Source organism: Tenrec ecaudatus, chromosome 7, assembly GCF_050624435.1.
Source record: "Tenrec ecaudatus isolate mTenEca1 chromosome 7, mTenEca1.hap1, whole genome shotgun sequence".
Lineage (NCBI taxonomy): Eukaryota > Metazoa > Chordata > Mammalia > Afrosoricida > Tenrecidae > Tenrec > Tenrec ecaudatus.
In genome coordinates, this window is record NC_134536.1 from 70,806,092 (window position 1) to 70,822,103 (window position 16,012).

Sequence of the window (16,012 nt, forward strand, 5' to 3'; positions counted from 1 at the left end):
ATCATTTGTGAAGAAAGCAAAAGATCATTAAAAAGACAAGAAAGAAAATATCAGAAGAGGCTGAAATGTAATCTTCATTGTCGAGTAGCTTACGCACATGGAAGAAATGAAGAAGCTGAAGAGCTGCACAGAGAATTCCAAAGGGCCAAGGAAATCTAGAAGGCAAAGGTAATTATTATAATGAAATATGCGAAGGCAGAGTTAGAGGGAAAGAAGGAAGAATGCTCAGCATGTCTTAAATGGAAAGAACTCATGAAAAGAAAGCAAGGCTCAAGTTGCAATACTGATTCTACAAAAAGCATTGAATGATACAGGAAGCATCAAAGATACGGAAAGAATACAAGAGTCGCTGTACCCCAAAGAACTGGTTGACATTCTGTCACTTTAAGAGTTAGCACTGGAGGAGCAACATAAAGTACTGAAGGAAGAACGTCAAGTTAGCAAGTTCATTAGCCAAGTTGCACCAAGTGCATTAGCAAATCTTTAAGAATTCATGTACCTGGTACAGATAAGAGCTCTGAACACAAAGAATAGAGGACGGATAAACCCCTCAGGAACAGCAATGGGAGTAGAGATACCAGGAAGTTAGGGCTCAGGGTATGGGGAAGGTCAGGAGAGAAGAGAGAGAAACGGGATACTGTCTACAATGATTGACATATAATCCCACCCCACCCCCACCCCCACCCCCACCTCCCGTGGGGGACGAACAACAGAAATGTGGATGAAAGGAGACAGTAGATGGTGTAATATATGAAAATAATAATTTATCAGGGATCCATGAGAGTGGGAGGAGGAGTAAGAGGGATAAAAGAGGAGCTAATACCAAGGGTTCAAGCAGAAAAAAAATGTTTTCAAAATGGTGATGGCAACATATGTACAAGTATGTTTGATACAATTGATGTATGGATTGTTATAAGAATTCTAACAGCCCTAAATAAAATGCTTTATTAATTTAAAAATATATAAATTGTTCAAAACAGGAATTTGGGAAGGTGAAAGTATTGCAAAGTTACATATGCTGTCATTGTATTAGAAACACGGGAATGTGCATAGCAAAATCTGAATTGTATCATGTGAGCAATAATATATTGCTCTTCATTTAACAGTCGAGTTCAAATTTAATGTGACAAGAAATACTACCAAAAAAAAAAGGACAAGGATTGATGTACATGGATCAAAAGACAATTGTCAACAAGGGAATAACACCTGGATTACATTCAAGAGAGGTAAGCATTAGCAATGTATTCTCTCATTACACTTATTCAATATGTGTGCTAAGCATAACATCCGAAAAGCTGGGTTGTATGAAGAAAAAGGTGGCTTCAGGATCAGAGGAAGAGTTATTAACAACCTGAGATGTGCAGATGACACAATTTTGCTTGCTGAAAGAGAGAAGGACTTGAAACCCTTGCACTGAAGATCAAGGACTGCAGCCTGCAGGACTGATTACAACTGACTGTAAGGAAGACCAAAATCCTCACAACTGGACCGCAAGGTAACAGCATGATAACATGGGACGAAGATTGAAGTTGTCACGGATTTTATCTTGCTCCGATCCACAATCAGTGCTCATGGAAGCCACAGTCAGGAGATGATAGGACTCATTGCATTTGATAAGTCTGCTGTAAAAATCCTCTTCAGAATGCTGAAATGCAGGGCTTTCCTTTGAGGACTGAGGAGCACCTACCCATGGCGTTTTCAATTTCATTATATGCATTTGAAAGTTGGTATCGAACAAGGGAGGCTGAAGAAGAATTGTTGCATGTGGATTGTGTTGCTGGAGAAGACTATTGAAATTACACGGACTGCCAAAAAGGCAAACCAATCTGTTTTGGAAGAAGTACAGCATGTGGTTCTTGGAGATAAGGCTGGTGATATTTTGTCTCACATATTTTGAACATTTTCAGGAGAGAGCAGTCCCTGGCGAAGGACATTATGTTTGGTAAATAGATGTGCAATGAGATGGTTTGGCACAGTGGATGTGGCAATGGGATGGAGCAGAGGGACAATTGTGAGGATGGTGCAAGACAGGGCAGTGTTTCATTCTGTTGAGAATAATGTGCCTAACGGCTGGAACTGAATACAAAGCCCCTAACAAAAAACAACAATGTATGCTGATAATAAAATATTTAGATACAAAAAAAAGCATTGACATCTATTTGAATCCCACTCACCTGAATAGGTTTTCTGAGGCTGTATACCTTTAGAAGAGGAGAGACCTGTCTTTCTCCTGTGAAGCAGCAGGTGGGGTACCAGCGTGCCAATGAGCAGCCAACACTGGGTAGCAACATGCAGCTGGCAGCTGACCATTCCCCCAGGACTCCCAGGAATGATAACACTGAATGGAACCGTCAACAAGACATGCGTAGCACTCAGGAACAGTTTGGTAGATGTTAAATGCAAACATCCCTGACGATACCTTAACATGTACCATGAAGCTCTTAGTCAGTGCTAAGCATGTTGTGTAAAGCTCCCATTAAATACTCAAAAAATTGTGAGAATGTTTCTGATAGTCACTCCAATTAAAGATGAGCAGTCAATGATGTCTAATAAGTCAGTGCTCTTACCAAATACAGAGGTGAAACCATGAATTCAGCTCATTTCCATAAACTCCTTCATTCTAAACAAGTCTTCAAAAAGGCATTTTATGTTTCTAGAAGAGTTTAGCAATTTACATTAGATATTTGATAACATCAGTTTTCTTTTGATGTATGCTACTGTTTGTTTAATAACCATAAAATAAGAGGAGGTCCCTGCAGATTCCTTAGCCCGCAAACTAAACAGTGGTCTGAGAGGCTTAAAGAAAAAATGAGGAAAGTGAAACTGAAATGGACTTGGAGTCTTCTGACAAGTTCACTTCAAACAATAACAAACTAAAAAAAAAAAAGAGGAGGTCCTTCTATGATAATTATTCTTTTCTTCTGATGGACAGACTAAATACATAAGGAAAAATCAGAGACTTGTGATCAGGTAGCTCACAGAGAGATGTGTAGAAATTGGGAAAGCCGAGTCACAGATTGCGGGGAGACAGTGCAATTCAGGATCAGTTTGTACAACATATGACTCAGTTTGAGAGTTTATAAATTCCCAAAAGAGACCAGAAGACTTACACACAACTGCAGAGTTGTTTTGAGCATGTGATCTCAGTGCACTAAGTTGGTTAATTTTTATATTTCAGGGGAAACGATACTTGGTGGCTACTAGTATTTTGAGTAATATCCAGCCTTGGCATGGTATTTTTGTTTTAGCAAATTTCCAGATTTAAAAAGGCAGGATTTGATTCTTCCATTATTGTTCTGTAATTTTAAAAAAAAACCCTGTGCTCTTAGTTATTTTTTTTCATTTCAATATGCCATACAATTTAATACTGTTCACAAAAGTAACACTAAAAAATTAAATTATTTTGCTAGTCACTGTGAAATTTGTATATGTCACTGGGGGGGAAAGTAATTGCAGTGTAATGGGTGTATGGCAAAATGAGAAAAACTCTCCTTGCATGCACTATATGGATGAGGTAACTGGCAGAGGCAAGCACGTTCTTGGTAATAGAAATTGCCCGTGTCGCAGATACATGGATGGTTCTGCCTGAATTTTCACAACACTTGAGACTTTTTTCCATTAAGATCAAGGATCTTGAGCCAGATCTTTTTCCTTGTAGGAACAAAGCTATGTCATCCTTTAAAATGATTTTTTGGCAATGAGCATTCCAGAACAATTAGCTAACAGCGGGTCTTGTTAAATGAGTAAGAGAACAAGATGGACAATCTTTAGAAGCCAATACCTTGAGGGTGCTTCCCAGAGTGCCTTGCACTGGTTAATTACAAGGAGAAGGACGGTGTCAAGTGTAAATAGGACATACACAGCAATCTCTGGTTCATTGCTGAGTTTCAGAGAAAACCAACATTTGCTTGATACCCATATTCTTAGGAATTCTTTATGTTGCTATTGTATACCCATGACTGAAACAAACAAATGATTTAACAACCGTATTATCAATTAATATAACCCAAGGCCATCCAGAAAGAGTGAATTGAATATCAGCATCGAATATATCCTTCTCAGTTCTAATTTTTTCATCTAATTAGGACAATAAGCCTTCACCTTGAGCTAAAGCTATCACGGTGGGTTGTTTTATTGTGACTAGCGTACTTTCCAGAAAGTTGCAATGCAAAGGGAAATCCTGTGCTGTTAGAAGAAGAAAGTTGTTTCATGTCAGTTTTTTTCCAGGTGCTGGCAGCACCCTGTGTGTGTGAGAAAAAAAGAGATGAAAGAACAAGAAAAAATAAGAAGCAAGAAAAAGTGGAGATAGGCAAAAATGACACTGTGCAGAGCAACTAGCAATTGAATTATATTTTTAAAACATAACAGAAGAGTGAAACTGCAGAAAAGGGATAACAAAGTTTAAAAGAGAAAAATGGCATACAGATTTGGAAAAAAACATTTTCAGAGATAAATTTTGCTCATTGTTTAAATAGCTTTGAAACTCAATGTATTCAAGTTTTCAGAAAAAATAAAACTACAAACTCTGAAATATCTATGAAAACAAAATACATACCTTAGTGTCAAAATCGCTCTAGTTAGTTGTTTTCTGTTTTTTACAAATTCTACTTCAAAGGTCTTTTGTATACTGGGATAATTTAAATGCATCACATAATCATCGCAATGTTGTTGATACAATAACAATGTAGTAATTTCAATCACTGATTTGATATAGCAAAGAAATCATATGAAACATTATGCCTGATAGTGTTTTATTACTGAATTTGATTAAATGAGAGTGATTTTCCATTTAAAAGGTAAAATGCATGAAGTCATTAACCAGGCCCTATTAGGAATTCACACTTAAAATAATTAAAACTCAAACATTAGATTGACAATAACTAAAATATTATGTATTCCTCTAAATTTTGATGTCCTCTAGGACATCACTGCCCACCTACCCCCCCCCAAATGGATAGAAAATAATATTAATTTATAAGAATTTTTTATTTAAATCATTGCCCAGTTACTTGGGAAAAATGTTTTTATTAAGATGAAACCCAGTTCTGTGGTTGTTGCCTATCCTTCCACTCAATTGACACCGTAAATTGTTGGGTACTGTGAAGTTTACTCGTAACAATCATGTTAGGAGTACCATTTCTCCAAAGCTCTAGGCTCTTTGCCCTGTTGGCATCAGGGGGTGTGTCGAGCAGCTAACCCTAAGGTTAGCATTTCATATCTACCAGCAGTTCCTTGAGAAAAAGGTGAGGCCTCTGCTCCCATAAAGATGTATAGCTTCAGAAACCCAAAGATGTAGTTCCACTCTCTCCCAGTTTCCCTATGAGTTAAAGCCAAGTTCACAACAGTGTTTTTTGTTTTAATCTTTACCAGAGCTGATCACCAAGTCTTTCTCCCATGGAGGCACTGACTTTGATCCAGTGACCTCTTAGTTAGCAACTGAATTCTTAACCGCTGTGCCACCAAAGCTCCTTCAGGAAGCTATAATCGTCTTCAAAGTGAGCATTAACTCGTATTTGCTATACAACAGTCAGTGTGCTTCACTGCTTCTGGAAGTCACCCGGCACTTGCTGGAATCATTTATTTTAGAGCTTCAGTTGATTATTTTTTTAAATGAACACATTTTACCACTTCCACTATATATTTGAAATTCCAGTTGCATTATGAATTACATTGGGGTAATTTTTTTACCTACTTGCTAAAATGAAAAAGGAATTTCTAAGCAATATTGACTCTACAGAGTGAAATCTTGCCACCCAGACCCATCCGGTCCTGCAAGATCGGCACGGTAAGAAGAGAGGAAACTTGATACAAGCACACTCCCATTTAAATTTTCCACTGAGCATGCTCAGAAACCATTGAAAGTCAAAGCTGTAACTCATTTGAAGACATTGAATATTAGATGGATGAATGAATGAATACAAATGGTTCCTCCTTTCTCCTAAGCTTGTTGCCATTGGATTGGTTCCAACATCCAGTGACCTGTAGGGAGAGTCACGTTTCCCTCTCAGCTTGCCCCATCACGTTTCCCACAGTGTACTCTTTTACAAAAGAGCGGTGGGTGGGTTTGAACTGTGAATCAGGGTGATGCCAGGGCTGCTTTTCTTCCTGTTCTTTCTAAAGTCCCATTTGGCTCCTTATTTTCCCGTGTAGGCTGCTCCTTGACGCTACTCGACAGAAAGCAATGCGTGCAAAGCATCCTTACATGCACTCACTCTCTTTCTCTGGTGTGAACGTGTCACAGAATCTGAATCCACTATTAAGTGAATTGTAAGAGATATATTTTAAAATTAAAAAATAAAAGCACGTTGGAATAAATTACAAAAATTACGTTACCTTTGAGTAGAGTTTCCTCCAAACAAGAAAAGAATACCTGTGAAGCAAAAACTCCTGACCATTGTCAGGTATTGAAACATTTTGCCTTGCATGGGCACACATTCAGTTGTGTGGTTCTCCACCCCGGCGATGCATGCGATCGGTTATTCTGCACCACGGATGTCCTAACATTCATGAATGGAGGAAGGCTTGTTTGGATTTTAACCTTTTACTACATCCATTTTTGTTAACCGAGAAGCCTTACCTTGAAGAAGGTCATGGTGGCTCCATCCTCTACAGCTCCATACTCTATCTTGGTTTGTTTAGCTAAATCATCAGCAGAGTCAATAGGCGATTCCATGCGCTCCACTGTCAGAAAGGCGGCTAGGTTAGCAGTATACGAAGAAATGATGATAAGTGTGAAAAACCACCAAATGCCTCCCACTATCCTGGTGGAGAGCGCTTTGGGCATGAGCTCAGAACCTAACAGAGATTTGGGGGAAAGGTGAAACGAATACAGAGAATATGATCAGCAGACAGGTACTTAGGGGCACAGTGGAAGAATGGAATCACTGTGTTAAAAAAAGTGAAACAGGATTTTCATAAAGCCAGCAACAACCATAGGATAAGAAGTCTAGAGGCTAATTTAAAAAACAGATTCTTAGGATATTTGCATTCAAATATAGTGATAGAAGATAGACATTTGATTCAAAATGATGCAACATACAATTAAAACATTAAACATAATTTATAAAATTATCATTAGCAGTGAATAATAGAATCTTTCCAGTTTATACACCACTTAGATCATTTATCATGTTTTTGTTAGTTATGTGTTCTTTATAAGAAATTATATAACAAGCTTTATGAAAAGTTGCAGTTTTTATGTCCATATGTTCAAATTTTATTTTTCAACCTTATTTTTAAAAGCAGTGCTGTATACAAGTATAAGAATTTCATTTGCCCATACTCATTTTAGAAGATATTTTATTCCGGTTTGTATTTTAAGTTCATTAACAAATTATTGCGGGTGTAAAATGATGTCTCTCCCATCACTAAAGGTAGTCTCGAAAGGGAAGTAAGAATTGAGCATTAAATAGTCACAGATTTATTTTACACACACATAAATCTTTCATAAATCTGAGTGTATGGCTGGAGTTGCCTGTTCATGATATTGGTTAGAAAAATGGGATCTGATGATTATATTTAACTTTGATTTTTCATTTTAATTAATTTAGATTTTTTAAAAACTAACAACTTTAAAATCTGGTCTCTTACCAATTAAATTTTAATTTTAGATTTACCACATTTTTTACCATCTTAATATTAAAGTGAATACATTATCAGTATGTGTAATTTGTCTTATAAGAGATGTATACTGACTGTATGGGTATGTATAAATACATCTATAATATCATATTACTATTCACTTTTAGTTTGTTCCATCTAGAAACACAGAGGCTACAAATTACTCATTTTTGACAGCGCTTGAGTAAAATGGAATGAAGCAAGATGGACTCTGTTTTGCTATATTGTGATACAATCGTACCTTTACTATAATAACGGATCCAGAAAGGTATCACATCTTTAGATGAAATGAAAATTATGAAAATCTGCTCATGATATCCTTAAGAGGTGGTACCTTGATGGAACTATTATATCAAAACAGCCCATCTTATATTACAGTTCATCTTACCCATGCAATTTTAAACAAACAACCAATTTGTTACAACGCAGACAGACTTGGACATGACAGCCAACTCCAGCTCCAGACTCTGCCTACCCCTCTGTCAGGAAAAAAAGCGGAAAAGTACCTTTCTGATGTCGTTGCTCCTATGCCCTGTCAGACACACTCTTGGACACCGAAACACTAAAATATTTCCAAGATGATCAGTAGCTCTGTTGCCTATTCTAATACTTTTTAACAACACCAATAAATTGAAACAAGACAGGGAAAGAAGAGAACAGTGGAGACATCTGACAAAATGGCCCAATTACCACAAGTTCACATCTTACCCAAGGACTCAACAGAAGCACCTGCTAGGCTTGTGAATCAGAGCCTGGTTAGGGGCTGACTGTCATGTACTCAAGGCAACGTCATGTCCAGCACTACAGCCCACTAATTCCTGGGGAACTGGACATCAGCCAGGATAGTATGGGGTCCTCTTTCATGTATCCACCAGCAGTGAAATATTATGTGGCCAAGCAAGTGTATGCTCGAATTTCTCTTCACTCAGATTAGTCATCATCTTCAGAGGTTTTAGCTCTAATCTTGGTTTTAATTGCTAGCATTTATTGATATCAAACTCATTTTATATAGACACTCTCCAAAACCTCCAAATAAGTGTTGGAAATATGATTGATAAAAAAGTACCTTACTTTTTCAAACAACAGGGGGAAAAAGTTTTGTTATGGTCAGATTTTTACTATGGGGATAATACGCTGCAGACTATTCTGAGATGCATCTGTCACATGGTACAGGCTTACTTCACTTTTATTGATTTGGAATAACTCCAGTATTATCTTTCAATGATTCAGAGTCAGTCTAAAAAGGAAACAAATGGGACCCAGAATTCAGGAGAAGGAAAATTCAGTTAAAATAGGGAAAGTGCATTCAATTAAACCACCTTTTTCCACAGCATCAGTCTTCTTCAAGGGACTCCTAGATTAGAGTATGTTCGATTTGAGGTCTTTATTTACTTAACAAAATGGAAATAATACAGAATTAGAGTTAGTTAAAACAGTGCCACATGCTTAGATTTGTTTATGTCAGAGCGTTCTGACTTTTCAAGTTTAAATAGAAATATCAATAAACTTACATAAGGATAGAAATAGACATTCATTTTAAAAGGAAAAATATTTCAATGTATTTAGCCTTACCAGCAACTTGGGCTTAGATATTACTTATAAGCAAATTCATGTTTGCCTTATTTATTTTCATTTTAGGAAGTAGTTTATAAATAGAATAGCAATGAATTCATGATTTTATGCATAATATTAGGCACGTGACCACAAAGGTCCATTTTAATAAGCATTTTATAATTTAATAATAAATTAGCTCCATCAAAGTGAAAATTAAATATGCCACTAAAATTTAGACTTTATCCTAAATATGGTTACTTTAATAAGGGAATATTTTCTCTTTTTTTCTCATTTATACATTCATTGTCAGGGTGCTCAAATTTCAGACATTTTCCTTTATTTACTAATATTAAAATTGAAATCTATTATATTTTAATTTGCATGAAATAGTCCTAGATCGTTGCTGGTAAAAAAAAAAAAGGAAAATATTTTGAGTAATAGGTATGGTATACTAATTTATTGAACTTTATGTATTTAAATATTTATAAAAGAAAATAATAGCAGCAAAATTAAAACAAAACATTAAGACATATTACTATTTGTATTATGTCATTTCTAAAAGATATGATGTTTACTTTTAGTTTTATATTATAAATTTTAAATAATTATGAAAATGTGTTCTTGCATGCACTTCTGAACAGGCAATATTTTAAGTACTTATTTTACTAAATGCAGGTGATATTTTACTCAAAAAGGTAATGCTAAAGGGTTAACTATTTTAATTTTACAGATTTATATGCAATCGGTTTACTAGTCATGCAATAAATACAAACATGTCTAATAATTAAGAACTAATATGAAAGAGAAGTTATACATCAACATGAGACAAGAAACAGGAATGCGGCACTGTCTTCTTGCTTCAAGGAGATGTAATTTTTAGTAGTAATTTAAATGCAGCTTCTGGCTAATGGATAAGGTTAGCTTGATTATCTATGAAATAATGTACCTACTTTGGGTTAAGAAAAAAAATAGATGAGTACACTCTATGTGGATTTGCAAAAGCTAAGTGTTTTCTCAGAATCTCTCTTAGACAGGATTTGAGAACACCTCGATGCACTAGGTAGATGAAGAAGCTGGATTATGGTTACATGCAGAGGCACCCATGCAAGCGACTTTTGTCAGCAAGAGCTGTGCCCCCAGCAAAGAGTGGGACATGGTGCCCAAGGAAAAGAGCAGGCTGAATCGTGTACCTTGCTGCATGAGAGCTCCAACTCCGAACCAGAAACTATTTAGCAAGGTAAAATTGTTTTCCACCACGTCAGAGTCAGGGTTGCAAGGGTGTGGGTTATACCACTCATAGGGACTAAACCTGTGGTAATTGACAGAAGAGAAGAATATATTTAAATGGCAGTGAGAGGAAGTCCATTCCAGCATTTTTGCTGCAAAAGAAACAGAAAGACAGGTGAGATTAAGTGGAAAACAGCTAGAGGCATTTTTACAGTATTGTATCATTTGCATGGCAAGTGCTGTTTCAGAGTCTCTGTCGGCTAGTCTCACACTAAGATAACGAAGGACACTTCTTTACAAAATCTTACACATAAGAGGAAAAAGACAAACTCTGTGTCTAAGTAGACCAAGAACAGGGTTTCATATTTATGCATTCTCCTTTATAGAATTAAAAGAAAGCATTTTTTAAAAACTAGAAAATCCTTAAAAAGGAAAGATGTCATTTTGAAAAATGCATTTAAAATTTTCTCTAAAAGTTCATAAAGACAGAAAAAATACACAATCATTTTAAGAATAGTATACTATAACATAAACCACCCATCAAAACAAAAATAATTATTTACCTATATAAATGGTACTATGAGTTTAAATCGCTATGTAACAAATTTAACTCCATATGGAAAATAAGTCTGAATGTATTGCATTCTAACATGCTCTCTACTGTTCTATGCTTCTGGAACCATAGAGGACATGCCAATATGCATGGTATGAAAACAGTATTAGAAGCAGCTACATATATATAGCTGATTTTTTTCCATTGATTATTTGGTTTAGATCCATAGTAAATTTGAATAACTGTTTTAAGATAAATAAAAGCAAATCAATCTTTGGGTCTATAAAAACACTTTATAAGATTTATTATTACTATCTCTCAAAAGTCAAACTGCACATTTTAAATATTGTCAACTGTGCACATAAATTACTTATAAAAATTGTCATCTGGATATATTTATTAATTAATGGAATAACCAAAAAAATCACACTCATAATTTTAAAATACTTAGTCTAATTGCTAAAGTAAAAAATTATTTTCCCTACTATCTCAAATTTTAAAGCCACTCTTATAAACCCAAATTAGCATATATGCCCTTTTTGAAAGCATTAAAAACTTTTTACATTCAATCAAAGTTATTTGAATAATGCATCTGTCACTTCAGAGAGCCCAATTTTCTTCACAATAATATTTCTGACATATTAAAATTCAGAAGATCAAACAAACCATTTTCATCTTTCTAATGCAATTTTAGAATACCCCAATTTTAATGGCATATCCTTGACAAACAAAGAAATGTTTTGTTTGGTTTTCTAAGTTAAACTGACACACTGAAGAGAAAGGTTGATTGGATAGTAATTAAACATTCTGATATGATTTGTTGGGTCTGAAACAAAACTACCTTTGGTTGTAGACATTTTATTTTTATATAAATCCTTGTATTGCTGTTATCCTAGTGAGAGTAGTTTATCAGCATCTAAAAATATATATTTCTAAACCTCAGGATTTTTTATCAGACTTTATAAAAAATGTAGTCTTTAAAAAGTATTGGAAAATACCAATTGTAATAATATCATTTGTAATATGAAATCTCTCCCTTGGAGCCTTCTAGGCTAGTAGTTAGATCATGGCTGTGAGACACTACCAGCGATGTGCTTCTGGTCAAATTATATAAAGGTGAACTCTATGCTGTCCTCCTGTCCACAGGAGGAAGCTATAATAAGATTTTGCTCAGAAAGGTACAGAAAAAGTTTTACGAGTCAGCAAACACTGCCCATGAACTCGGTTAGAGTCAGGCCTTCCACCTCACTTCCTTTTATTCTACCAGCAATCTAGTGCTCTAAAATTCTGAATTTGGGGTCTTCAAAATCTCCATAAAGAAAGAATGAATGCAAGCAGGAAGGAGTGAGAAGGGAGAGAGAGCAGGGAGAAAGGAGAGTAACAGTGAGGGAAGTTGGAGGGGTCTGGAAACACCAGCTTTGGTTTTGGTGGTCTGCTGTCTACTTCAGTGAGAGCACCTATGTTGTAGTTAAAATGAGGGGGAAAAGATGGTAAACAATTATCTATATTCAGATTATGTATACCATCTGTACCCTCCATTTTCTCTGCTCCTGTCCTTAAAGCCAAGAGTCACAGGGGACAAAATGAATCCCACAGGTGAAGCTAGCCACAAAAATATTAATTTGCATTTGTCCCTCATTTAAGTAATCAGAAATCTTCTCTGTTTCTAATTGATTGATTAGTGATCTCCTAATATTGGGTAAAGACTTCTCTTTCTAAATTTCATTTCCTAAGGAATACCTCCCCATGTTCAAACTCTGCCTGTCAACAGCTGTTTCAACTACTATAATATGCTTTATCTAACTCACATTAAATTCAATGTCACTATGATTTTGATTCCATGATCTAATATTTCCTAGATTAACTTACCTCTTCTGTTTAAATCACATTTCTAAATGTATGCTCTTATCTGTCCTTTCTGATTGCCCTTTCATGCTATCTTCTTTTAACAATCTTTTGGAATCCAAATTAATAATCTCCTACATATAAACATTTTCAGTCTCCCCCAAATCTATGCATTTAACCCTATTCACTTTCGTGACCTACACTGAGTTGCCAATTAGATAGAAATTAGCATTTAGTATTAAAATGCCCAATCTTGACTCCATTTTTTGTCCTTCTAATCCTTATTTTAATAAACTCTGGCAACATAATAGATTAAGGATCAGATTGCTACCTGGATGACCAGCAGTTTAATGCCACCACCAGCTGGTTAGAAGATGGAAGAGAATTTCTACCTCTGGATATGTACAGCCTCAGAAGCCCACAGGTGGGTCCCATGCACCAGAAATCCCTGCACAGTGAGCGTCCTAGCTCCAGAAGACAGTGTGACATCAGAAGAGCTGCAGTCGAATGAGGTGCCAGAGCATGAAAGAGAATGATGGACATCCCAGCCCACTGAGCAAGTAAAGCTGAGTGAGTGCACTGGGGCATACGGCTGGCTTGTGGAGTATGCTACCTCTGGGTTCATAAACGGGGAAGCTTACAGCTGAGTGGTTTGCCTTTTGGGCAACCTGAAGGAACTTTGTACCACGTCCTGACAAACAACTCCATCCTTAGTATTTTTCATTTCCCTGCCAACCTGTTAGCCTCTGTAATAAGCCCTTTAATCATGAATTTTGCCTGTGAACTCTGTGTAACCATTGCAATGGATAGGAACCCTGGTGGTGTAGTAGTTATTCTGCAGGACCATCAGTTCAAAACCAGCAGCAGCTCCTCAGGAGAAAGGTTGGGCTTTCTATTCCCATAAACAGTGACAGTCGCAGAAACCCACAAGGGGTGTTGTGAGAGTCAGAAGTGACTCCAGGGCACTGAGTTGGGAGTTGGTTTAGAGATAGAGAACACGTGTGCAGACAACACACCTTGATCTCTTTTCAACTGGGTTTCTAGACATTTGGCAAAAAAAAAATGTCTGATCATTTGTCATATCAATTTATTTTTGTCCTTTTACCTTCAATTGTCTTCATCATCTAATTCTCCCTAAACCTCAAACTCACTGGCACGAAGCTGATTCTGACTCATAGTGATTCTATGTAGGGTTTCTGAGGCTATAAATTATGAAGGAAAAATATCTCATCTTTCCCCAGCAGGGTGACTGGTGGACTTGAACCATTCCTGTGTTTTAGATCTTGTCTTCCTCTTCCATCCCTGGACACACTGGACTAACCTCTTCACTGATGGTTACAAAAACCACATACATTTCCAATATACTCTCACTCTACTGGTTCTCAGTTGGGGGTGTGCGTGTATAAATCTCCACTTCAGCAGCACGACTACTACTTTGTTCCCAGGTGTTCAAAACTGAACCACGCAATTTATCTCACACTCCCTCTGATCCCAATTACCTCATTTCTAAGCTGATAGGGTATGTTTTGGCTCACTCAACTTCAGGGGTTTGGAAAAAGAGGAGGGAAATTTTAAGCCTCAAGAATTTTCATCTTTAAATACGCCCTATACAACTTTGGTTTCCTGCTGCTACTTTGGTTTATGCCATTAACTTGCATCCTATGATTTCTTAGCAGCTGGTTCCATGGGGGTTGAAGGATACCAGTAAAATGAAATCTTCCGCAACTTCAAACTCTTCCCTGCTTATCATGCGGTTGCTTGTGGTTACCTTGTCAGCATTTTATTTTCATTATGTTCAGGTATAACTTGAACCACTAGGTGTAATTCTGAAGGCTGCAGTTCTGAAGACTGTACTTTTTTCTTTATTCATAAGTGCCTCGTCTTCTTTGCTATCATTCAACAAAGTTGCATCATCTTACTGTCATAGATGATTCTTGTTAATTAATTTTCCTTTGGTTCTAATGCTACATCGTTCTTCATATTTTCCATCTACTCAGAAAACTTGCTTGATATACAGACCGAATATGAATATGTGTAGTGAAGGGATGCTAAGCTGACATCCAACTTTCCTGAGTTTAAATATGCCATGTTCCCTTTTCAATACTGTCCTCTCCTCTATAAGTAGTTAATTAACCAATAAACCTTCTCAGCCTATAATTTAAAGTTCTATTATTCATCATTTGTCTCAGGTCACATTTCTATTAAGTGAAAAGTTCCCGTCTATCATTCCTATGAGTTGATTCAGTTAGCTAGCATTCATCTTACTCTTTCTTTCTGAAATTCTGCAATATCTATTTACATTTTCCCCAAAAATAAAATCTTCAAAATCCTCTACAAACTACCTACTGTCTGGTGCATTGCTCTGTCTCGTGGATCATTTTTGTAATTTCAAAGTTAATAAAGTTCTTGACAGTGGTTTGCTTAGTAGCAGTAGCAGTAGTCAAGTTCATATTACTCCAGACTTAAAGAGAGTATGTCAGAATTATCACAAGTTTTGAGACTAGAAGACTTAAAATTTCACCCAGAGATATATTTTGTACTTACTTGTGACAGATTGCTAATCTCTCTGAGTTTAAGGCTTAACTCTAAAGATTATGAAAGAAAACAAGAGAAAAAAACTAGGTGTGAGTGCTAATGTGTATAAAACATTCTGTAAACCGTAAAGTGCTATTTAAATGTTAGCTAAAATTATTCATGCTCAAAGATTTCTTACCCTATAATTTTATGTAAAATAAATTATTTATATAAATAAATTACTGCTCATAAACACTTTTTAACACATTCTGTGATATACTAATTCAAAATTTATTTGAACTATTTATCATTTAGAAAAACCCACCTCAATATCAGGAAAATAAAAATCTTTACTACTGGATCAATTAGAAACCACAAAAAAGGAAGACAAGACTGAAGTTGTCAAAGATTCCATTTTACATGGATCTACAATAAAAGCTTATGGGAGTAGCATTCCAGAAATATGGCCACGTAGCACTAGGCACGCCTACTGCAAAATCACAGCTGTGAAGTGTTAAAGAGTAACAAGGTCACTTTAAGGACTAGTATGAACCGGAGCAAAGAATGAAATTTGAAATCACTATGTTGCATGTAAAAGACGGACATCAAATAAAGAAGACGCTTGTTGAGTTGATGTCTTTGAATTATGGTCTTTAGGAAGAATATTCAACACACCACAGACATCCAGAAGATTGAACA

The 16,012-nt window shown here is 36.1% G+C and overlaps 1 protein-coding gene across 2 annotated transcripts in view; it reads right to left on the reverse strand.

Moving 5' to 3' along the window:
• Positions 1–16,012, reverse strand: part of GRIK2 (glutamate ionotropic receptor kainate type subunit 2) — a 754,817-nt gene that overhangs the window by 133,681 nt on the left and 605,124 nt on the right. For both annotated transcript variants that reach the window (XM_075554727.1, XM_075554725.1), the window contains exons 13-14: positions 10,365–10,483; positions 6,578–6,795 (exon numbers count right to left, since the gene is read on the reverse strand). In XM_075554727.1, coding sequence (XP_075410842.1) covers positions 6,578–6,795; positions 10,365–10,483 — 337 coding nt within the window. The remainder of the gene's footprint in view (positions 1–6,577; positions 6,796–10,364; positions 10,484–16,012) is intronic.